We start from the raw sequence: 21,729 nt of genomic DNA, 5'->3' as shown, positions 1-21,729 counted from the left end.
GCCCGAACAAGGCAGACCGTGCGCGTTCGTCGTGTGAATGCACGTGACATACTCGCGTGTCTTTGCGACACGCCTTTTTGACACGACGATGGCGACGGTCTGCGGCACTGCTACCCCAGCATGGGGCACGCACGATTTGCCAACTTTGACGCTGACGCGCGCACAAATAGCCGAAAGAATCGCACAGGGCGACGTGCTTGTACTGCACCGCCGGCTCGTGTACAGGCTGAATTATTGGGTTGATAAGCATCCTGGCGGCGACCTCGCCATCCTACACTTTGTGGGCCGCGATGCAAAAGACGAAATTGAAGTATACCATTCGGAAACAACGATACGCATGCTAATGCGCCGATTTGCTATTGCACAATTGGCAGAAGAGGACGCTACCGACATACAAAACGGGCGCGTTTTTCGACCGCTCATGCCACCCATCCAGCTGGGCTACCGGGATGGCAAGCTGGACCATCCCGATGCACAGCTGGATGTGTGGAAGCGCTCAAAATCCGTGCACTCTACGCTTGACGCGCGCGTGCAATCGTTCCCTATACCGACCGCGATGCTAGAACCGCCGCCGAGCAACGTGTCGCTGCTGGACGAAGCGCGCATTTCGCATGCGTTTGAGGTTATGCACCAGAGAATCAAAGATGCGGGGCTGTATACTTTGAATCCGTGGAACTATGCGCGCGAAGCTGTGCGATACGCAATGGTCGCCATATGTTCCTACGTGCTTTATCATGCTGCGCCCCATTTGCAAGGATGGTGGAGTACCACGGCGTACCTGGGCTCTGCGCTCGCGCTGGGCGTACTTTGGCAGCAGCTTACGTTTGTCGCACACGATGCAGGTCATTGCGGCATTACACATAGCTGGCCCGTGGACCACTTTATCGGCGTCGTCGTCGCGGCGTACATTGGCGGATTGTCGCTTGTGTGGTGGTGCGATAACCACGACGTGCACCACCTAGTGACAAACCATCCGGAACACGATCCCGATATCCAGCACATGCCCATCTTTGCCGTTACGCCGCGTTTTGTGCAGGAGCCAAGCGCACCGCGTGCAAAGCAACATTCGCAAGCGCCGCGCGGTTTGTGGTCATCATACTACCGCCGCGTCATGTACTTTGACGCTGCGGCGCAGCTCTTATTGCGTTTCCAGCACCGACTTTATTACATCATCATGTCGCTTGCGCGCTTCAACCTCTACTTTTTATCCTATAGCTTCCTCTTTCTCAAGGCCAAGTGGGACCGCTGGTTCTACTTCGAGGTGGTGGGTTTGGTTTCGTTTTGGGCATGGTACGGCGGGATAGTCCTAGCCAATTTGCCCAACTGGCGCATTGCGCTGGGGTACATGCTTCTTTCACACATGGCAGCGAGCCCTGTGCACGTCCAAATTGTCCTTTCGCACTTTGCACAAGATACGTCGGACTTGGGGCCACAAGAGTGCTTTCCGTCGCGCCAAATCCGCACGACGATGGATGTGCAGTGCGGCAAAGAAATTGAGTTTATCCACGGCGGGCTGCACATGCAAGTCACACACCACTTGTTTCCGCGCTTGCCGCGGCACAATCTGCGCGCCGCGCGCGATTTGTTTACGCGGCCGTTTTGCGAGGAGATGGGGCTGTTGTACGAGGAAATGTCGTTTGGGCCGGGAAATGGCAAGGTACTGCGGCGCCTGAAGGATATTGCCGACCAAGTGTCGTTCTTGTTTTGCGTTGCAGATGCACAGGCGAGAGGCGAGTTGCATGGATAGATATACAATAGCAGGGTTTGTACAGTGCGTGGACATACACTTGTGGTACTAGCATGGGTATCTTTCATCCTTGGCGCACTACAACTTTCCCTGCACCAACAGCGCCGTGGCGTGCAATTCCACGCCCACGCCGCGCAAAACCACGGGGTCGAGTGCGCGAATGCTTGCAAGAAGCTCGCTCGCAAACGCCGCATACCTTATTCGCTCTTCTCCAATCGTAGTTTCCAAGTAGATGCGCACGCTGGAAAGCAATGCGGAGACACACTGAATCACAAAACCTGTGCCGAGATTTTGCACGGCGCCGAGATTGCAAAGAACACGCTGGAGCAGCTGGAGACGCTTTGCGACAAACTCGCCCGTATCCAGCGGCGGCAAATGCGCTGCATGCTGGCTTGAAGGCACCGGTTCGTCCCAGAATAGCTGCGCAGCGCCGTCAAAAAGCGCAAGGGGCTCGCCGGGCCCTAGCATGAGCAGCACGGAAAGAAATGGCTGGAATGTGATGTCGCGCGCAGCAATGCACTGGAACCACACGGCAAGGCATTCCATTCTGTGCGCTGTGTACGCACTTGGATCCAGTTTTGCCATGTTGACCACGAACCGTAGCGCAATATCGCGCTTCTTGATGGGGTCCGCAAGTCGTTTCCAGGACTCATTTCCAAGCGTCAAGTACGCACTCCAATCGCGCAAATCATGCTGCACAAGGACGTGCGCTGCGCCAGCCCAGCACTCGACCAGCAAACTGATCCACTCGTCCTCTTTTGCGTAGCGCACCAGCTCTTCGACATCGCCCCCGGGAGTGCGCGACGACTGCTTCGGCTGCAGCTGCAGCGTATTGGTCATGGCGGCAAAAATAGCCGGAGATATGCGCGTGTGCAATGCTTGCGCAAGCGCATAATCCATTGCGTCATGACGCGGCGCAGGCACTAAATCCGGCGCATCTTCCCCCAGCAATACAGCCAAGGCAGGGTCTGTCCACAATGCGTCTTCTTCCAGTGCCACCAACGGAGCAGTCACAGCCTCGCGCTGGTGCAAAAAGGTGCGGATCACACGCAGAATCTCGACGTCTACTTCATGGTCGCATTCAAGCGCGTGCCGCAATAATTCGTCCGTCCACGTCGGCTGCAAAAGGCCAGGCGGGGGGAACGCGGGCGGCGCTTGCGCGTCCAGGGAGCCGTGCAAAGTGAGGTGCTGTATGGAACGCAGGAGGACCACAAGAATGCGGATCGCCTCTTTTTTCTCCGCGGCATTGCGCCGTGCTGCAAACGCGTCCACGGCTGGGACCTGCGCGTGGAGCTCGGCGTGCTCGCTGCATGCCATGCGACACACATCGACAAACCAATGCAGCACAGGATCCAGCGGCAAAGCGTGGTGCCGGAATAATGCGCCGGCATACACCATGGCGCGAATGCACGTCAGCTGGCTGAGCCTGTCGGCCGTACGGAAGGATAAAAAACTGCGTATTTGGCGCAGGCGTTGGACGGCAGTGCTTGGAACAAAGTAGAGAAATAGCATCACCATCGAGTAGTGGTTGAACAGCATCGCACGCTCTGCCGCGGTCGGTATGTTGGTGCGGCTGAACGGCATTATGCGCACAGGCGTCATACGCGAAAATAAACGCGATAAGCTCCGGTCGGCCTCGCTGGGTATACATGCAGCTTTGCGCGCGTGCGCGGCGCGGGCCAACAGCTGGAGAAAAACGTGGTACGCCGTGCCGAGCGGCGCGCCCTGCAACAGCAGAGCAATGTCAAAGCGCCGCAGAAACGGCGCAAAATCGTGGTCTTGCTCGCTCGGCAAATCTTTGAGACGGTACGCATCGAAAATGTCAAAGAGCCATGCTAGCACACCGTCGGCATGCACAAGCGACCACCGCCATGCAGATGCGAGGTGCATGCAGCGCCGCAAAAGTATATGGATGTACGCATCGCGCCGGAAAAGAAGCGCACGCGGCGCGGCGCGCTCGACGCGCTCGTCAAAACGCAGACGCGTCATGCGCAGTACCTTTAGCACAAACGGCCAGTGTGCGTGGAGCAAAGTGTGCGAGCCTGCAACGCCAGCGGCGGCGCCGAAATGCGCGAGGGCTTGAACGGCAAACAAGACATACCATGCGCGCTCGGCCCATAGCAGCCCCGACGCCGGCGCAAGCTGCATCGATGCATCCAGTGCAGTGCACAGCACATCCCAAAACGCTGCGCCGTTTTCGTCCATGCTATGAAGCAGGTGCGCAAGGTTGATCCAAAGCTGTGCGGCGTAGCTGGTCTGCTCGGGTGCCGTGCGCAGCGCTTCAATGCACTTGTGGATGCCATCGGCGAGCAGGTGGGCCATGAGGGGCTGTGCGGCTTCAAGAACATGCAATTCATGCTCAGCGCGCACTTCGGGCTCCGATGCAGCATACAGGCGCCACAGCACCTGCACACGGAACCATAGCAGAGCGAGGCGCGTGCCATGATGCGCGATGCCGCGGTCAAATATGGCTTCAATCTGGTCGCACAAATAGGTCGCGGCGCGCTGCGCGGAAAAGTCGTCTTGGACGGTGGGGCGTTCGGAAAGGCGCGTCTGCCATGTGAGCCACACGCCAAGGAAAAAAAAGAGGTCGTGTGCTTGGCTGGTCGTGTCGCATTCTTGTGCTGCGTCCCACAGCGCGTCCCACACGGCAGGAAGCGTTTGTTCCATTTCATCCATGCTGCTCGATAGATGCACATCGTGCCCAAACAAGTGGTATGTCGAGGGCTCGGGGATAGAGGAGGATGGGTGCAGAAGGCTGTGTAGCTGTCCGCGCGCAAGCGGCGTGAACGTGGCAAAGCGCATGCCAAGGGGAGGCGGTGCTATGCCAAAGTCCATTTGGAAATGCGCTAGCGTGTCCCAAGCGTGGAGTTCCTGCAGTGCATCAGCTAGCGAGGGCGGGAGCGCGTGCGGCGACGTGGCCGGCACGGGGGGTGTCGGCGGTGCTTGTGTTACACCGGCAAGAGGCGCCGGCACTTTTACGGAGCGCTTTTGTGTGCGTGGCACAGGATGGGGAAGCGTGGGCATGGCGCGCTGGGTGGAAAAGGTGAGGAGCGCAGCATGATTGCGCATGTCTGTGCGAGGCAGCCGTGGCTTGCTGGGGAGAATGGGTACGTGCGCTGCACCTTGCAAGTCACCACGCTTGGACTGGATACGCTCCTGGCCGTGTACATACACATGGTACATTTGTGCACCGGCATGCTTTTTTTTCGGGCGCGCAGGCTCCTTCGCGTGTTGCGCCGTGCTGCGCATTGTCTGCTGGCCAAATCCACGCGCACTGCTTTTAGCACGTACGAGCATCTGATCGATCGCATCTACTTCGCGTCGCGGGGGCGACAGTGGATTTGGCGCCATCCAGGCGCGCAAATCACTTTCTTGCTCGAGCGGCGGCGGCGATGCTGGCTCTGTATCGGTGCTGTCGTCGGCGTCAGAAATAAGAGGGGCGTCGGGCGAAACGTGCCCACGACGCTTGCGCGACTCGCCGGGGCGGAGTGCATGCTCCGCAGATGGACTTGCACGGCGCGGCACCTCGCCAGCGTCGTCGTACGCTTCTCCATGACGCATCGCACGCAGGTCGTCGATACATGCGCGAGCCATGCGTGCAGGCATCATTCGTTTAAGCACCCGGAAACGCCGTTCATAATCGGTGCTGTCGCCGCTATCGCTTTCGTGAGGAGGAGAAGGCGATGCTTGCGGCGACGCTCTTGCGGCGATTTCGTGCACCGGTGTGTGCGATCGTGCAACGAGGATCGGCGAGGACGACCGCGAACGGCCGCCGCCATTCTCACGCTCAGAACCTTCGTCGTCTGCATCAGACTGTGCATGCCACGAGCCAAGCTCGGCGTGCTGGGCCAGTGCAAGACGACGTGATTCGCGCTGGGAAACCACTGCGTCCTCCCAATTGTTCTTGTACAACTCGCGGCGGTATCGCAGTGCCTCGAGCGTATATGGATGAATCTGTGTTATTTTGCGCGCGCGCAAACTGCGCCGCCGCGGCGTGCTCGGCGCTGGAGCTTGCGGCGCCGGAGCCTGCGGCGCAGGCTGTGCAAACCGCGCTGGGATGCGTTTGCGCGGCGCTCTCCCAAACAAGGTGTGCCGCGGGGTGCGCACAGGCAAAATCTCTGCACCGCTCGATACGGACGCATCACTGCTGGCCAGCCCCACCGCCTCCTCTTCATCCGAGGTAGGAATGAGTGCCGGTGCTTGGACCATCCGTCAGTGCATCAGAACAAACGACGCGTATGCACGTGGTGAACGCAAAACCTCCACATACCTACCTACTCTACGCTAGTTCGCTATGGAGCACAGACTGGAGCTGCACGGCAGCGGCCGAAGCAGAGCGCGGCATATCGCTGCGGAATGCTGGCGCTGCAGGTACAGAGCCCAGTGTGAGTGAGCCGGACGTGGACGTTTGCACGGGGCCAAGCAACTGTGCTTCCGCGGACGGCACGCTCACAATCGACCAACTCCGCTGGTGCGAGGGACGTTTCAGCTTGACGCTTCGGCGTGCGCCACGGCGTACAGGGGTAAGAGGTGGAGGCATTGTTGATGCCGGAGAAGGAGCTTGATTCGTGATATCCAAAAGGTTCGGCATAGACACACCCGGTCTGTGCTGCACCGCGCGTTGTACAGCCGCTGAAGAGGGCTGCGCGCGCGCGGGCAGCATCATGGGAACACGCTCGCCAAATGTCGAGGTGAAGCATGCAGTGCAAGCACGCATACAAATTGGCTTCGCCGCATCGATTCGAAACAGCATGTTGGAGCACGCATGGCAAAATACCTGTCCACACAAGCGGCAATGGTGCTTGCGGCGCCACACGGTAAACGCATCGCAGCATCGTGTACAGTGGAGTGCAAGGCTATCTGGAATCCAGATGGGCGCAGAGTACTGCTCGGGCAGCAGCGGGCAGTCCAACACTTCCGCCGGCCACGTCTCGGAGCTCGTGGTGGAAAATGCGCTGCTGCTTGTGCTGGATGGACGCGAGGCGAGTATGGACTCGGCTTGGTGTGGTGTGTGCAAAGAGCGTACAGCGGCGCTGCACTCTGCTTGCGCCTCGCGGATCGCAGTGATCCATTCTTCTTTCGAGGCGTGTGTTGGCGCGTAAAGCGAAAAGCTGCACTGCGGCGAGTGCACATCGAGCCGGTGGCGCAGCGTGGGTGTGTGCGACAATGCATCGGCAACGACAGGCTTGCTCGGCGCCCCATGTGTATTCCCATCACCGCTCACGATCGTAAAGTCGGCCAGCCTGAGTTTTTGGGTGAGGTGCTTGACCGGGGCGTGCAAAGACGTTTCTGCACGCTTGTCGTGCACGTCGGCGGTAGAGCGATCGCTCGCAAGGAGGACCATGTCTGAGAACAAGTAAATACGCCGCAGCTGGATATCTTTGCGCCCCGTCTTCAGTAAGGAGCCCCACTTGAGCAGCCGCCGCCCCGGAACAATCAGCCTTTCGTCCATACCCAGAAGCGTCCGCTGCAGGCCGAGCGCGACGAGCATCGCATCGTGCTCGTGGACCTGATCGTCCATGGCTGCTGCAATCTTGTCAACAGTAAGCGATACGGTATGCAGGAACGCATGATCTGCATGCCAGCGCGGCGTATTGTGCAAGAGAGCTTGTAAAAAGAGTCGGTAGCGAGGCACGCGCTGGACCAGTGTAAGCAACTGGGACTGGAAGCCTAGATCGGCATTGCGTCCACCCTGTGCACCTGCACGCACATCGGCGCGCTGGACAAATGTGTCAAATCGGGGGTACGTCTTGCGGCCTTGTTCGATATACTGTACCGAGCCAGCATAATTTTTTGTAAACAAGGTATACATCTTGAAAAAGGGTGCAATGGGAACCAAGAGATCGCCCAGCGTATCTTTCCGTGGATCCCACGCAGCAAAAGGTGCAGAGGTCGTAAAAGTGTCGTACACAGAATGGCCAAGCCGCTCTTCGAGCCGGAAGAAGAGCTCGCGGCTGAGCTGCACAATGTCTACAAAGTTGCAGAAAATGTGGCTCAGCGCATGGCGAGGCAAGATGGGGTCATCAGTTTGGCTCGAGATATACAGAGGATTATAGTAAAGCTGCTGTGAGAAATAGGGAACGTACCGTCTCGAGCAGGGCCAGACCCTCAACATAGATCCGCTCCGAATCGTACCACTCCATCGCGATTCTGCGCCGCTTCTCCATCATGCGGCGCGTACTCAAGTCATCTACATCGTTGGGAGTTGTGGTAGACCGGTTCCAAAATGCACCCCGACTCTCCGCCAGGCTCTCGCTCAGTTCCTGCGGCGAGAGGCTCGAGCGTCGATCAAAACTGGAAAGCGAGTATCGCGGACGGCTTGTACGGAGGGCCGTATGCCGTTCCCTACGTACTTGGCTACAAGCGCCTGCACGCTCCTCACCTTCCGCCATGACACGCAGTCATCCAGCAGCAGATGAGTACACGGCAGCGCTGCACGAACGCGCGTGCCAACGTTGGGCCGTGCCAAACATGGCCTTCCTTGCCTGAGGCACGCACACCTCCACACGCACGTGATCGAACAGCAGGGTATCGGTTGCCGCTAGGCATTTCTACGGGCGCGGCGTGGGTCGTGCGTCGCGGCTGGGGGTGAGCGTGCGCCATTGGGGGGTGGCGAGGACATGCCGGGGACCGGCATCGGCATCGGCATCCCGGGCATGGGCATCCCGGGTATGCTCATCCCTGGCATTCCCATCCCTGGCATGCCCATCCCGGGCATGCCCATCCCTGGCATTCCCATTCCGGGCATGCTCATTCCCGACATTGCCGCCCAGCGTGCATCGGGTTCTTTTGATAGCGTACCAGACACTGTGATTAGTGCAATAAATACATACTCAGTGCCATCATCAGCTCTTGGGCGCTCGGCTCATACTGTGGTTAGTTACACAAACGAAAAAAAAAAAAAAAAAAAAAAAAACGTACATGATACGTGTTCTTCCACAAGACAGAAAGGTGCTGCCATTGCGTAGGATCGGTAGGGTCAAACTTCGACTGGTCAAATCCGCCAAGGTCTGTTGGAGGAGGGGAACTCTGTGCGGGTGCGCGGCGCTGGGCGCGGGGATCCCGCGATGCGATGCGTGGATCCGCACGAGACTCCATGCGCGGATCGTCAGCGCGAATGGCCGTGCGTGGGTCCACTGCTGTAGGCTGCTCGGCACGTGGATCGGCAGGCCTCCTTGGGTCTGAGCGCGTCTTCACACGCCGTGGATCCACTCGTTTTCCCGCTATATGACGTGGGTCCATAGTTACGTGAGATCTGCGTGGGTCCACCGGAAGCGGTGGCGTCGTGCTGCGCGCGCCGGATGGCACAGCGGGCGAGATAGCGCCCGAGGGGCCGCTCGCCCCACCGAGCAAAGCAAGTACATTAGCAGGCAAGCCAGTAGCACTATCGCGAGAGGGCGAAAGCATTGCGTCTTTCCCAGGTGCATGATCCTGGATGCGCTGCAGAATCTTGGCCTGAAACGTGCCTGCACGGCCCCAAATATCAATCACCTTGAGCACTTTGTCGATCTGCTCGGGTGGCGAATGCTCCAAGCAGTCGATCCCAATCTGTGCTGCTGATTCTTGTGCCACACGCAGGAATACAGACGCTTCTTCCACAAGCGTGTGCGGTGCTTTCCCGTGCTTTGTCTCCGCCCCGTTGCGTCGCACGATATCCTGGGCATGCCGTGCAACAGCATCAAAAAGATACAGCGACACTAGCTTGGTTTTCGGAGCTGAATGCAGATGTGCATGGACCATGCTTTTCGCAACTCCGGCAGGATCCTAAGCGTTAGCACTGCGCCATCCACAAGAAAAACAACATACCGACATGGCTGCTACAGCACTGTCTGTGACACGCGCTACACGCGAGCTAGATAATTTGTTTTGCGTTATCGTCTCTTGCAAGAGCGTCGTAAACGTCTGGTGTCAGTGCACAGGCCCAAATACCCACCGCCATCGCGGCCATGCTCCACTGCACAAGAAGCGCCGGTCGCTGCGAAAATGCCGCGAGAACAAATTTGCAAATGTACCCCTTTAATAAGCAACGCCGCGCCGTCTCTTTCTCCACGCTGCATGGTGTACTGCAAGCACTGGAACGAGTTCAAGGCACAGGCACTGGCGCTGTATGCACGATCGCCAGATGTGTCGCGATTTGTGCTCAAATCACGCCCAAACACAGAGACTTTGATTCTCAAAGTGACTGATAATCATACCGTACGTCGCACTGCGCTACTTACCCAGACACTCAAATACCGCGCGAAATCGACCATCATCCTGAACAGGCTGGACGAATTTCAAAAGGCGCTGCTCGAGCTCATGTCGAACGTCAAGGCGCCAGTCGATCCGTCGCAGATGGTGACAGAGACTGTACAAAAGAGCGCCCCGTTGGAAGCGCCGAAGCAAGCGCCCCCTAAGGGCAAAGGAAAAAAGAAGGGAAAAAAGAAGTAACCGCATCTCTACATTACATTCGGCAGTGCGCCTGCATCGCGGAGCATGCCGACTAACAGACCATCCTCGTCTAACTGTTGCAACCGATCGCTGCCGCCCTATCGTTAGCAGCTTGTGTAGTGTACATACCAGCACCTTTGTATTGAGCAACACCTTGGGAAACGTGGGGTGCCCCGTCACTAATTTTAACAGACTCTTGAATGAAGTAACTTGACCACTTGATCCAATTTCGTCGGCCTCGACAATAGAAAAGTTGGCCTGGAGTGCACTGAGGCGCGCCTTGGCCGCGCGCGAGTAGGGGCAATAGGTGAGGGAAAAGACGCTAGCGCGGAACTTGCGTCCGTGCTCCCTGTCCCACGCCACGGGATGCTCGAGGAAAAAACGTGCATCAGTTGTAGAGCCATTCATCCGGATCAGCTCGCTAAGGAACTGCACATGCGCGTCCGTGGGGTACTGCGCCGTCTCGAGCCACGCGCGCCACGATGGCCACACCGAATTTTCAAGCGAGAACGTGCCACCGTACAGCTGCTCCAACAGGACTACACGCATGTGCGCCTGGGTTGGATATGCCTGTCCATCGTTTCCTCCATCTTCTGCGCCTGTATGTGCATTCACTACGCCGGGAATTGCGCCGGGGATGGTGTGCACGAGCGCGTACGCGTCCGTTTCAAATTGCGCGCCGTGCATACGCCAAAAGGGTGCGCGCGCTTTCGCCGCACTTGATGCACCTGCATTATGCGGCAACATTCCTAGCCATATACACAAACATACCACCATCGCCACTACAACGAGCAGCGTCTTGTGCCGCACGATGCCATACAACGACCGCATGTGGGTGTGTTGGGCGAGGCGCCAAACCATTGGCTCGGCCGAGCGCACGGCTGCACGAAATTTTTTTCATGCGCCGCCGCCGCGTTTTCCAGCCGCCATGCGTGTGGAACATTGCTTTTTTTGCAGCGCGCCCTCCTACCCAGGACGCGGCATTACATTTGTGCGCAATGATGCAAAGGTATTCCGCTTCTGCAAATCCAAGTGCCACAAGAACTTCAAACTGAAACGCAACCCACGCAAGGTGCGCTGGACCAAGGCTTTCCGCAAAGCGTCGGGAAAGGAAATGACGGTCGATTCCACGCTCGAGTTCGAGAAACGCCGCAACATTCCTGTTCGCTACAACCGCGAGCTCGTCACTGCAACGATCAGTGCCATGGATCGTATCATGCAAATCAAGGCACGCCGCGAGCGCGCATTTTACCGCGCGCGCATGGCCAAGGCTGCCGGCGGCAGCGTCAAGACAAAGGCAAAAGAGGTCGACCGTCTTGCTGTGCATCGCAACCAGCACCTACGTCGTGCTATGCAAGCTTCGCAAGACCGCGATGCGCGTGTGGCCGAGCGCACCAAAGCCCGCGCCCCTCGCAAAACCGCGCTTGTCCCGTCCGAAGGCATGTCGATGGGCATGCACACCGATTAGCTGTGCTACCAGCACTTGTACAATAGTATGTAGACTATAAATCGCCCCACAACTTGAACGTGCGTGCCCACTCCCCACTGGCTAGGTACTTGCCATCCGCGCTGATGTCCACGCTCATGACTTTGCCGGAGTCGCCGCTGAGCGACGTTGTGAGCTGCCAGTCGTCTGCACTCCATACTTTTACCAATCCATCGTACCCAGATGAAGCCAAGTACAGACCAGCTGTGTTGACATGCAGTGGCGCATCCGCGTCGCGCGCCCCCGTATCGCTCTCGACGTCCATCGGATCGGTACGTGAGGTCCAACTTGGCGGAACGGGCGCACGCTCATTCCCAGCATAGTAAAAGCGTACATCCGAGACAGACGATCGGTGCGCTGGGATCGTGTAAATGCTGGAAAGCTTGCGCATATCCCAGATCCGTATCGTATCGTCGCCAGACGCGGTCGCGATTTGGTACCCGTTCGGCGCAAATACTGCCGAGAGAATTTCGCGCGCGTGGCCATCGAGCACCATGGCCGTGCGGCCAGTGCGTGTGTCCCAGACGCGCCCAATGGCATCCAGTCCTCCAGACACAAGCAAAGCGCCATCGCATTGAAAATCAACCGCGTATACCTCGCGGCTGTGACCCTCTTGCACCATGAGCGTTTGGCCACTCTCCACATCCCATAGTCGCCATGTCCCATCAAACGATGCACTCGCCAAATAATCGCCCATGGGATGGAATGCAATGCGCGCGACACGCGCTTCGTGGCCCGCCATGCGCCGCAGTGGCTGTTCGCTGTCAAGCGACCACAAATTCACCATTCCGTCGCCCCCACCCGTGCCAAGGTTCACAGCCGCACTCGACTGGCCGATCGTTGCGCGCGGATGCCAAGCTAGGCCGGTAACGCGGTCTTCGTGCGCGACGTACGTTGCTTTCTGCGAAGCATCAGGCACACTCCACAATGCGGCATTGCCGGACCAGCTTCCAGTAGCAAGGAGCTGTGCGTCGGGAGAAAATCGCACGACAGAAATGGGCCGCTCACCACCAACTTGCGACCCAAGACTTGCGTACGCTTTCAGCGGGTCAAGCACGGCTTTGCGCGCTGCGGCCACTTGCTGCATCGGTATCTTGGCCTGCACACGCTGGTTGGCAATACGCCTTTTCGCACGCGCAAGCGAAAACGCAGCCATGCGCCGCCGCGCGGCAAGCAACGCTGCGTCGCCTTCGGTAAAGAATTCTTCTTCGTCTTCAGACCAGTCCTCGTCGGCTGCCTGCGGAATGTTTTTCAACGTGCTACTCCCTTGCACCATCATCACCTCTTGCAAACGCGCGCGCCGATCGCCTTCGCGCTCCGCAAAGACCGTCATTGGTTCGCCGTATTCGCGGAGCCGCGCGCGGACTTGGACATCGTTTGTCGGTACGGCCAAACGCCGCGCCGACTTGCGCTGCTCCAGCATCGCATTGCGCTGTGCATCGCTTGTCCCAGTCACAAAATGCGCCCCTTCCGCTGCGGTTAGTTACCGTGTGCAGTAACACACCTAGATCCTCAAACGCGACGCTCTCTGCCATGGCCTCCACTGGCAGCGCGCGCGGTGCTCGGTGCACGGATGATCACGTGCGTATCGCTGGGTGTCCTTCCTTTCGCCATGGCCCAACAAGCGCCGCGCGCAGAAGAGGTGCTAGCACTCATTGATGCCGCTCCGGGTGGCGAGATAAGCGACTCGCGCACCATATCTCCGGTACAGCCATGCGGCCTGGAAGAGTCGCTCGCTCGAATCGAGCAGAGCACGTCTGCAGAGCAGGATCAGCAGGCGCTTGCCGAAGAAGATGCCATGCACAAGGCAGCTGCGCAGTGGCAGCTTGGGCTCCAGGGCACTCTGTTGAGCCTTCAAAGCAAGGAGATGATCAAGTTTTCCAACGTCGATGCACAGCCGCTCTTCCTCACTCTGGACGGGCGCGAATGTGTGCGTCTAGGCTCACCGGAATACCGCCTGTGGTCGTTGCTCCCTGCGTCCACCGAGCAGGGCATTGCACAAGCGGAGCTAGTGGACGCACTGGGTGCGGATACATTTAAGCAAGCACAGGCGCGTGCATTCCGCAACAAAATCGCTTGCCGGCGCCCGGATGGCAGCTTTGCGCGCACGGAAGCGTTTGCCAATGCGCTCACCGATGACACACGTCTTGAGCTGCGCGAGATTGCCAAGACAGGCGGACTCAAGGACGAGAAAAAGGTTGTTGAGCTAAAGAAACGCAAGATGCTGGGAAACCGCAAGCTGCTCTATTTTAGCATTACCAAGGGACCTGCTTTCGCGCTTACCATCCAGAAACTGGAAACGGATTTGACGGCAGATATGCTGGCCACAGGCTCGTGGAAAAATGCTGATTTTAAGGGGTACAACTTTAACGCCGAAGGCGCCGTACCTACAGCGGGCGCATTGCATCCTCTCTTGAAAGTCCGCCAAGAGTTCCGCAACATTTTCTTCGAGATGGGCTTTACTGAGATGCCTACAAATCGGTTTGTTGACTCGAGTTTCTGGTGCTTTGACTCGATCTTTGTCCCACAGCAGCACCCTGCGCGCGATGTCCAAGATACATTTTTCGTCGCGGACCCGCCGGCCGCGCAGGAACTCCCAGAGGAGTATCTGAAGCGCGTCGTTGAGGTGCACGAGAAGGGCGCATTTGGATCAATTGGCTACCGCTACCCTTTCGATCGCGAGGTCACCGAAAAGCTGGTCCTGCGCACACACACGACGGCCGTCTCGGCTGCGATGCTGTACGCAATTGCGAACCAGCCGGGTGGGTTCAGGCCCGCGAAGCTGTTCAGTATTGACCGTGTCTTTCGCAACGAGTCGACCGACGCCACACATCTCGCCGAATTCCATCAAGTAGAGGGAGTGGTCGCGGACTACAGCCTCACGTTGGGCGACTTGATTGGGTTCATGGAGGTTTTCTTTGCCAAGATGGGTGTCAACAATTTGCGTTTCAAGCCTGCCTATAATCCATATACCGAACCGAGCTTGGAGATCTTTTCCTACCACGAGGGGCTCAAGAAGTGGGTCGAGATTGGCAACAGCGGCATGTTCCGCCCTGAGATGCTGCGCCCGATGGGGATTCCCGAGGGAGTCAACGTCCTTGGCTGGGGACTCAGTCTGGAGCGTCCTACCATGATTCGATACGGCATCAAGGATATCAGGCATCTTGTCGGCCATCGCGTTCCATTGACCAGCACCGAGAAAGCAGCTGCTGTGCGCTTTTAGTCCGTAGCGACGTAGCGTGGCACTCCACGTGCACGTGGCTCCTGGTGACGACCCTATTTTAAAGCACGCTTCTTTTCTTCTCCAAAACACCGACATGCTCCGAGTGTGCGGACATGCGTTGAACGATTGGTCTATAGCGCGAATTTCTTGCAGAGCATCGCTGCACACGACGCGATGCTTGTCTAAGCTGGAGCGCTCGAGCGAGGCGCTGGAGCAACCCGGTGTGCACCTTTGGAACCCCACACGCAACCTTCATATGTCGCGCTCGCAAGCCTCGGAGACGAATGCGCTGGAAGTCGGCGTGCCACCCATGATTGAAAAAGATCATGCTCTGCTATGCAACTTGCTGAACAAGCCCCGGAGCGGTGAGTCAGGCCGCGATGTCGCGGGGCCGCCGACGGGCCTTTTTAAAATTGAGGCTCTACGCGAGCCCCGCGCGTTTTTGACGCTTGCGCAGACGACGCTCTATCGAGCACAGTTGCTTGTGAACCGCATAGCGCGCGCTGGAGAAGAGGATGTCGGTATGGACGAGCTGCGGCGCGTCGTACGCAGCCTCGACCGGCTCAGCGACCTTTTGTGCGGGGTGATTGACATGGCCGAGCTTGTCCGCCACGCACACCCCGACCCCACTTGGGCAGACGCGGCAAATGCGGCTTATGAGCATCTGTGTAATTTCATGAATATTCTCAACACACACACAGGGCTTTACGTCGCGCTCAAGCGTGCCATGGATGACCATGCTGTGTGGCAGTCGCTATCGGAGGAGGCGCGCGCTGTCGCTATTATTTTCCTGCGCGACTTTGAAAAGTCTGGTATTCACCTTCCGCCTCAGGAGCGTGAGCGGTTTGTAGAGCTCAGCGACCAAATTCTCGTGCTCGGCCGTGCCTTTTTGCAGGATACGAGCGCCAGTGCACCGGACAGTGTCACAGAAATCCCAGTCGACTTGCTCGAGGGGATGGACAGTCAATTGCTCTCGACGCTCATGTCGAGCGCAGAGTACAATCGGCGCCGGAACGTGATTGCCGTGGTACCCAACTCATGGGAAGCGCATTGCATCAGTAAACACGCGCCGAATTCGCAGGCAAGGCGCCTTGCATACATGGCCAGCTATACAGGCCGGCATAACCCCGTTGCGATCTTGGAGTCACTTTTAAAGGCGCGCGACAACCTGAGTAAGCTTACAGGCAAGCGCAGCTTTGCCGAGATGACGCTGGTAGACAAGATGGCCGGCACGCCACGCAATGTGGAAAACTTTTTGCGCATTATCTCGCAGGCACAGCAGCCCGCAGCACAGTCGCTCTTGGAGAAGATGTCTGCAATGAAGCAAAAATTAGAGGAGGGTTCCCAACAACCACCCGCGCTTCAGGCGTGGGATCGCGATTTTTACGCAGAAGCGTACGCACGCGCACACCGAGCATCAGACTTGCCTTCGCTTTCGCCGTACCTATCGCTCGGCTCCGTCTTTACAGGGCTTTCGCGTCTTTTTTATCTATTGTACGGCATTCATTTCCGCGCTGCGTCCGTCCAGCCGGGCGAGCTGTGGAGCCCAGACGTGCTTAAACTCGACGTCGTGGACGAGAATGAGGGCGGCGTGATCGGCACGATTTATTGTGATTTGTTTTCGCGCCCGGGAAAGCCGTCGAGTGCCGCTCATTATACCGTGCGCTGCTCCCGCCGTGTCGATATGGACGATACGGAATGCGATATGAAGCTTGGCTGGGCCAATGGTATGCCGCAGGATATCGATATGTCGAACCTTTTGAATGTGAAGCCTGTTACCTCGCCAGGACGCACCGGTGTCTTCCAGCAGCCCGTGGTCGTGCTCATGACCGATTTCCAATGGCCCTCACCCTTTCATGGCGGCATTAGTCTCCTCCGCTGGCACGAGGTCGAGACTCTTTTCCACGAAATGGGGCACGCGGTGCATTCCATGATTGGCCGTACCGAGTTCCACAACGTGTCTGGAACACGATGTGCAACTGATTTGGTCGAGCTGCCTTCCATTCTCATGGAACACTTTTTGACCGACAAAAATGTGATTCAGCTGGCGGCACACCACCACAAGAGCGGCGCACCGTTGCCTTACAATCTTCTGGTAGCACACCTGCACACGAACAGCAAACTGGATGCTTTGGATGCACAGCAGCAGATCTTGCTCGCTGCTTTAGACCAGTGGTACCATTCGGAACGTGTGGGCGAGCCTGGGTTCAGCACAGTTGCTGGGCTTGAGGAACTCCAGTCGCAAATGGGTATGTTCCCCGTCGTTCCGAATTCGACCTGGCAAGGGCAGTTTGGCCATTTGTTTGGGTACGGCGCGACGTACTACAGCTACCTGTTTGACCGTGCCATTGCAGCGCGCGTTTGGCAAAAATTATTTTCTGGTAACCCTTTGTCGCGCGAGGCAGGCGAGAAGTTCAAAAAGGAAATGCTCCAGCATGGGGGGGGTAAGAACCCTTGGTCAATGCTGTCCTCTTTGCTTGATGACGAGCAAATTGCAGTTTGTGATGAGCAGGCTATGGAAACGATTGGCCGATGGGGATTGGGCCATGTAGCTCCATGATGTACTTGTATGTAGCGGTGTATAGATCGTGTAGCATGCACGCTTGCATCCATCCTGTAGCTTGGGCTGCTTAAACTACCAGCGCTGCACCGCGCCGCTCGTTCGCGCAGCCACGTGCAAACAAAGTTTGCTCACAGCACGTGGAGCTAAAAATTCCTAGTCACTGAGCAGTGCAGCATCCAACTGTGGCGGCGTGGACGGCGTCATGGGTAGCATTGGGCCTGTCACGCGAATCAGTGCACCAGATCAGACGGAAATGCGACAGTGTGGTGCTTCGGACACAGGCTCATCCATTACATGTGCCGATCCTTTCGATTTTCCGCGAGAAGAATGCGTAAAAGATGTCGACGACGTTGACGAGGACGAAACGGTTTTTTCGGCATTTCGGCCCGCTATAAAAACATTTATTGTTGTCGCGGCTTCTACGACTGCATTCATGAGTCCATTTGCGATTAATATCTACATGCCTGCAGTGCCTAGCATATCCAAGGACCTAGGTATTGACAATGGCGAGACGTTGGTCTCTGTCACAACATATATGATTTTCCAAGGATTATCGCCTTCTTTTTGGGCGCCACTCTCAGACACGTACGGGCGGCGACCGATACTAATTCTTACGTTTCATGTATTTTTAGCAGCAAACTTGGGCCTCTCTTTCACGAATACGTACTGGCTTCTGCTTGTCCTTCGTATGCTTCAAGCTTGCGGTGCGAGTAGTGCTATTTCCATTGGTGCAGGATGCATTAGCGACGTTTCTCAGCGAAAAAAGCGCGGGTCGTACATGGGGTACTTCCAAACAGGAACACTAATTGGGCCCGCCGTGGGGCCTATTGTCGGCGGCCTTCTCTCCAAGCGCTGGGGGTGGCACGCAGTCTTCTTTTTTCTCTCTGCATTTGGCGGTGTTTACCTTGTATTTATGATTCTCTTTCTTCCGGAATCGCTCCGTGCTCTTGTGGGGAATGGGTCTTGTAAACGGGTTTCTATTTGGCGAACGGTGGTTCCTTTGCCGCTTTGGCGTGCAGGCACCGAGCCAGAGCTTATGAAGATGCCTCCGCGGCTCAATTTGCGCTCCATGGGCTTTGATAAGCCCTGGCGTATGTATGCTCACGCAGACATTGCTTTGATGATTACTTCGTTTGCATTTCCATTCGCCGTGTTCACCATGGTATCGAGCTCGTTATCGCCGACACTCACGGGAAAGTATGGCTATAATCCGATTGAATCTGGTTTATGCTATATTTCTATTGGCGTCGGCAGCGTGGTGGGCGCTGTGATTTCGGGCAAGTTGCTCGACCGGAACTACAAATACGCTTTTCGTAAGCATGGTCCTCTGTTGGATTTGCACAAGACAAGGTTGAAGCATATACACATATACAGTGCTGTATTACATGCGACTGTGATTATCAATGGTTGGCTGCTAGACAAGAGAATCCATATTGCGGCACCAATGGTGTTTCAATTTATTCTGAGTTGCTTCTCCATCCTTTATTTCAATGCAGTGCAGACAATTCTGGTAGACTTGGTCCCAGGCCGTGCAGCATCTGTGACTGCGGCACTCAATATTGGACGATGTTTGCTTGGTGCTGCTTTCGTTGCAGCTGTACAATATGTGATTGACGCCTGGGGCGAAGGATGGACTTTTACGCTGTTTGGCATTGTAAGCTTTATTTTACCTATACCCATGATTGAGCTGGTGATGCGCTTTGGCGCAAAATGGCGGCGCAAAATTGAAGAGAAGGAGACGAGACGAGACGAGACAAAAGGGCGCAATTCGCTTGAGTAGTATTTTAGGATTTGTATTGCAGAACATGTATTGTTGGATCGGCCACGCATCACCCGTGTTGCTGTTGGCCTCCACAAGTAAAAATGTCCAAATTGGGCAAGTGCGTATTGTTGGCGTCGTACTCCCTGAATAATTCTAGGCGACTGTTGGGCCTCACGCAATTTATCGCCGCCAGTGCGTGATGCCAAGCACATGCGTATGATGGAAATGTCTTTATTTGCAATATCTACATTCTGTGACATGGTTGCCACAATGAAATAAATGCCACTGGTAGTTTTTATGTCATCAGCTCCATTCCGCGGTTGGAGTATGAAGAACGCAAGCGAAGCTGTTCCCCATATTTGTACAAAATAAATGGAGCGGGCAACCCCAGGCACGCTGTGGCAAGCGCCAGTATACTATTACCCCAACCTTGTCCTAGGGCTGCGTACATATTGGGCGCAAACAGTGGAAATGTGAACGAGAAAAGGCCGCGGGTCATGACAGCTGCGGCGGACGCCGACGCCGCATACATCGTCACAGAGTCTGTAAGATACAGCGGGCTAATAAACATGGTCGCCCGCAGGCCACATGCCAAGATAAAAATACCAATGTCTGGTACTATCCAGTGTACGCGGTACTCCACTGTCCATCCGTACAAGAGCAGCCCTGCTGGCATAAAGATACCAGTGACAATCAGCAACGGCAGCTTGTACTCGGGTTTGCCGATATGGTTATTTTTTGTTTTCAAGCGACGGTAGTTCCAGTCAGTCCAGAGTCCACCGACTTGGCCAGTGACGAGGAAACCGACCGCCATGGCAATGTAATGCAAAGACGCAATGCCAGGTGGCTCTCCGTATTCTTCCTTGTACACGCGAGAAAAGGATGCAAGCAAGAGGTACTGACATCCAAACATTAATGCTTGATACGTGCAGACCACAAAGATAACCGGCTGGGTAAAGTAAAAGATGACAGGGCGCAAGAGCCCATGAAGAACACGCTGTCCAAGTGTTTCTTTTAGGGTGAAAATCGTGTGGTACCCATCGTTCCCAGTTTCCTTACGCAGCTTTTGTGCTTTGCGTTCTAACAGCACTGGCGTGTACGTTTCTTTAAGCGTGAAAAGACCTAACACGGTGATGGCAGCACCTATCATTGTCGAAGTCCAGAAGATCCACGGCCACTTATCCTCGCCATATGCTTGAATGATCCAGCCGGCATAAATGGGCCCAATGCAAGGGCCTAATATGGGAGATAAAGTATACAAAGACATGGCTGCGCCGCGCTCCTCGGGCTCGAACAGGTCTGCGACAACACCAGGCCCAATGGTAACAGATGCGACACCGGCGGCACCGGCAAAGAAACGGAGAACAATCATTTGTGTTGCGTTTTTGGACAGGCCACAGAAGACATTGAAGATCAGGAAGATGATGTTGGATACATGCAAAATATACTTTCGTCCGTAGCGCTCACTAAGGGGCGCATAGAAGCTGGGGGCAATAACGAAAGCGAGCATCGATGAAGACATCATCATGTTACCAATGACGAAGGAATTCACATTGAATTCGCGCCTTAATACATCCAGCGCAGGGACGTTTGCTGTGCTTGAAAGAGGGCTGAGAAAGGTGTAACAGGAAACGACAAACACAAGAAACATTCGATACGAGTAATTCCATTTCCGTGGATTTTGCTTGATGTCATAGTCATCGAATGTAACTAGATGCGGATCCAGCTTTTCTTTTAAGCCACTTTCTCTTTCGCTTTCTGCGCTCTTTCTTGGCTCGTTGCATTGATGATGACTGTAAATCGAACTTTTGTCGTCAATCGCATTGCTTTCTTGAAACGCCTGAAATAAATCATTGGGTGCTATATCTTCCCATGATTGCAACTCGGGGAGGAACTGTTTTGGGAAAGTTGTGTCACCATATTCGCTTCTTTGGCTATCAGGAAGCTCAATCACCTTTTCCAAATCAATCTCCTTCCGCATAAATAGGATAGGGTGGGGGCTACATGAGATAGTCTGACTTTTAACGACCTATACTACATCCTGGAAAAGGCCAATTCTAGAATGTTGCGCCATAACAATGCCAAGAATGCATTTTGAGAAAACGAGTGGCAGTGTTAATCTGCGTCCGTGCACACGTGCTTTATTAAGGGAGCACAACCATTGGATTAATTTTAAGAGCATCACGCTTTCGGCGCGGCTGTGAAACAGGGCTGTGCTATTAAGATTTGAAGCTGAATAGTGATTGCTAATGTAATTCTTGGCATATTTTTCTTGAGTAGAACGATTTGCGAGTACTCAACGTATGATTGACCAGAGACTGCACAAAAAAATTGAAGTGCAGATTTAAACTATGCAACGTGCGTTAAATTTCTTGGCATATTAGTAAACACATGCCGACCCAAGTAACCATTTTTTTTTCAAAATACAATGTAAACTATTCAACCGAGAAAAAAGCAGTTCTTAATGCAATGGTAAACGATTACGAACACATAGTACCATCGAGAGTTAGTTGAG

At 55.7% G+C, this 21,729-nt stretch overlaps 12 protein-coding genes across 12 annotated transcripts; 6 read left to right on the top strand and 6 right to left on the bottom strand.

The window, feature by feature from the left end:
• Positions 1 to 88: 88 nt before the first annotated feature.
• Positions 89 to 1,747, top strand: MVES1_002440 (sphingolipid 8-(E)-desaturase; the record flags this gene model as incomplete). The annotated part of the gene is made up of 1 exon (XM_056207270.1): positions 89 to 1,747. One exon carries the CDS (start codon positions 89 to 91, stop codon positions 1,745 to 1,747), a length of 1,659 nt encoding a protein of 552 aa, XP_056063245.1.
• A 78-nt stretch (positions 1,748 to 1,825) lies between these two features.
• On the bottom strand, positions 1,826 to 5,959 carry MVES1_002439 (uncharacterized protein; the record flags this gene model as incomplete). Its single annotated transcript, XM_056207269.1, has 1 exon — positions 1,826 to 5,959. The coding sequence occupies one exon, from the start codon at positions 5,957 to 5,959 to the stop codon at positions 1,826 to 1,828; it is 4,134 nt and encodes a 1,377-aa protein (XP_056063244.1).
• A 70-nt stretch (positions 5,960 to 6,029) lies between these two features.
• Positions 6,030 to 8,142, bottom strand: MVES1_002438 (uncharacterized protein; the record flags this gene model as incomplete). Its single annotated transcript, XM_056207268.1, has 2 exons — positions 6,030 to 7,811; positions 7,837 to 8,142. 2 exons carry the CDS (start codon positions 8,140 to 8,142, stop codon positions 6,030 to 6,032), a joined length of 2,088 nt encoding a protein of 695 aa, XP_056063243.1.
• Positions 8,143 to 8,291: 149 nt separating this feature from the next.
• On the bottom strand, positions 8,292 to 9,689 carry MVES1_002437 (uncharacterized protein; the record flags this gene model as incomplete). The annotated part of the gene is made up of 5 exons (XM_056207267.1): positions 8,292 to 8,557; positions 8,584 to 8,620; positions 8,672 to 9,514; positions 9,557 to 9,652; positions 9,684 to 9,689. The coding sequence occupies 5 exons, from the start codon at positions 9,687 to 9,689 to the stop codon at positions 8,292 to 8,294; spliced, it is 1,248 nt and encodes a 415-aa protein (XP_056063242.1).
• A 116-nt stretch (positions 9,690 to 9,805) lies between these two features.
• On the top strand, positions 9,806 to 10,180 carry MVES1_002436 (uncharacterized protein; the record flags this gene model as incomplete). The annotated part of the gene is made up of 1 exon (XM_056207266.1): positions 9,806 to 10,180. One exon carries the CDS (start codon positions 9,806 to 9,808, stop codon positions 10,178 to 10,180), a length of 375 nt encoding a protein of 124 aa, XP_056063241.1.
• Positions 10,181 to 10,188: 8 nt separating this feature from the next.
• Positions 10,189 to 10,867, bottom strand: MVES1_002435 (uncharacterized protein; the record flags this gene model as incomplete). Its single annotated transcript, XM_056207265.1, has 2 exons — positions 10,189 to 10,254; positions 10,310 to 10,867. The coding sequence occupies 2 exons, from the start codon at positions 10,865 to 10,867 to the stop codon at positions 10,189 to 10,191; spliced, it is 624 nt and encodes a 207-aa protein (XP_056063240.1).
• A 241-nt stretch (positions 10,868 to 11,108) lies between these two features.
• On the top strand, positions 11,109 to 11,648 carry RLP24 (ATPase-activating ribosome biosynthesis protein; the record flags this gene model as incomplete). The annotated part of the gene is made up of 1 exon (XM_056207264.1): positions 11,109 to 11,648. One exon carries the CDS (start codon positions 11,109 to 11,111, stop codon positions 11,646 to 11,648), a length of 540 nt encoding a protein of 179 aa, XP_056063239.1.
• Positions 11,649 to 11,682: 34 nt separating this feature from the next.
• MVES1_002433 (uncharacterized protein) lies at positions 11,683 to 13,201 on the bottom strand (the record flags this gene model as incomplete). The annotated part of the gene is made up of 2 exons (XM_056207263.1): positions 11,683 to 13,139; positions 13,171 to 13,201. The coding sequence occupies 2 exons, from the start codon at positions 13,199 to 13,201 to the stop codon at positions 11,683 to 11,685; spliced, it is 1,488 nt and encodes a 495-aa protein (XP_056063238.1).
• Positions 13,202 to 13,278: 77 nt separating this feature from the next.
• Positions 13,279 to 14,889, top strand: FRS2 (phenylalanine--tRNA ligase; the record flags this gene model as incomplete). The annotated part of the gene is made up of 1 exon (XM_056207262.1): positions 13,279 to 14,889. The coding sequence occupies one exon, from the start codon at positions 13,279 to 13,281 to the stop codon at positions 14,887 to 14,889; it is 1,611 nt and encodes a 536-aa protein (XP_056063237.1).
• A 94-nt stretch (positions 14,890 to 14,983) lies between these two features.
• On the top strand, positions 14,984 to 17,449 carry OCT1 (mitochondrial intermediate peptidase; the record flags this gene model as incomplete). The annotated part of the gene is made up of 2 exons (XM_056207261.1): positions 14,984 to 14,992; positions 15,077 to 17,449. The coding sequence occupies 2 exons, from the start codon at positions 14,984 to 14,986 to the stop codon at positions 17,447 to 17,449; spliced, it is 2,382 nt and encodes a 793-aa protein (XP_056063236.1).
• Positions 17,450 to 17,654: 205 nt separating this feature from the next.
• Positions 17,655 to 19,232, top strand: MVES1_002430 (uncharacterized protein; the record flags this gene model as incomplete). Its single annotated transcript, XM_056207260.1, has 1 exon — positions 17,655 to 19,232. One exon carries the CDS (start codon positions 17,655 to 17,657, stop codon positions 19,230 to 19,232), a length of 1,578 nt encoding a protein of 525 aa, XP_056063235.1.
• Positions 19,233 to 19,509: 277 nt separating this feature from the next.
• On the bottom strand, positions 19,510 to 21,195 carry MVES1_002429 (uncharacterized protein; the record flags this gene model as incomplete). The annotated part of the gene is made up of 1 exon (XM_056207259.1): positions 19,510 to 21,195. The coding sequence occupies one exon, from the start codon at positions 21,193 to 21,195 to the stop codon at positions 19,510 to 19,512; it is 1,686 nt and encodes a 561-aa protein (XP_056063234.1).
• Between the last annotated feature and the right edge of the window lie 534 nt (positions 21,196 to 21,729).

This window comes from Malassezia vespertilionis, chromosome 5 (genome assembly GCF_029542925.1).
Source record: "Malassezia vespertilionis chromosome 5, complete sequence".
Taxonomy (NCBI): domain Eukaryota; kingdom Fungi; phylum Basidiomycota; class Malasseziomycetes; order Malasseziales; family Malasseziaceae; genus Malassezia; species Malassezia vespertilionis.
This window is presented reverse-complemented; position numbering and strand designations above follow the sequence as displayed.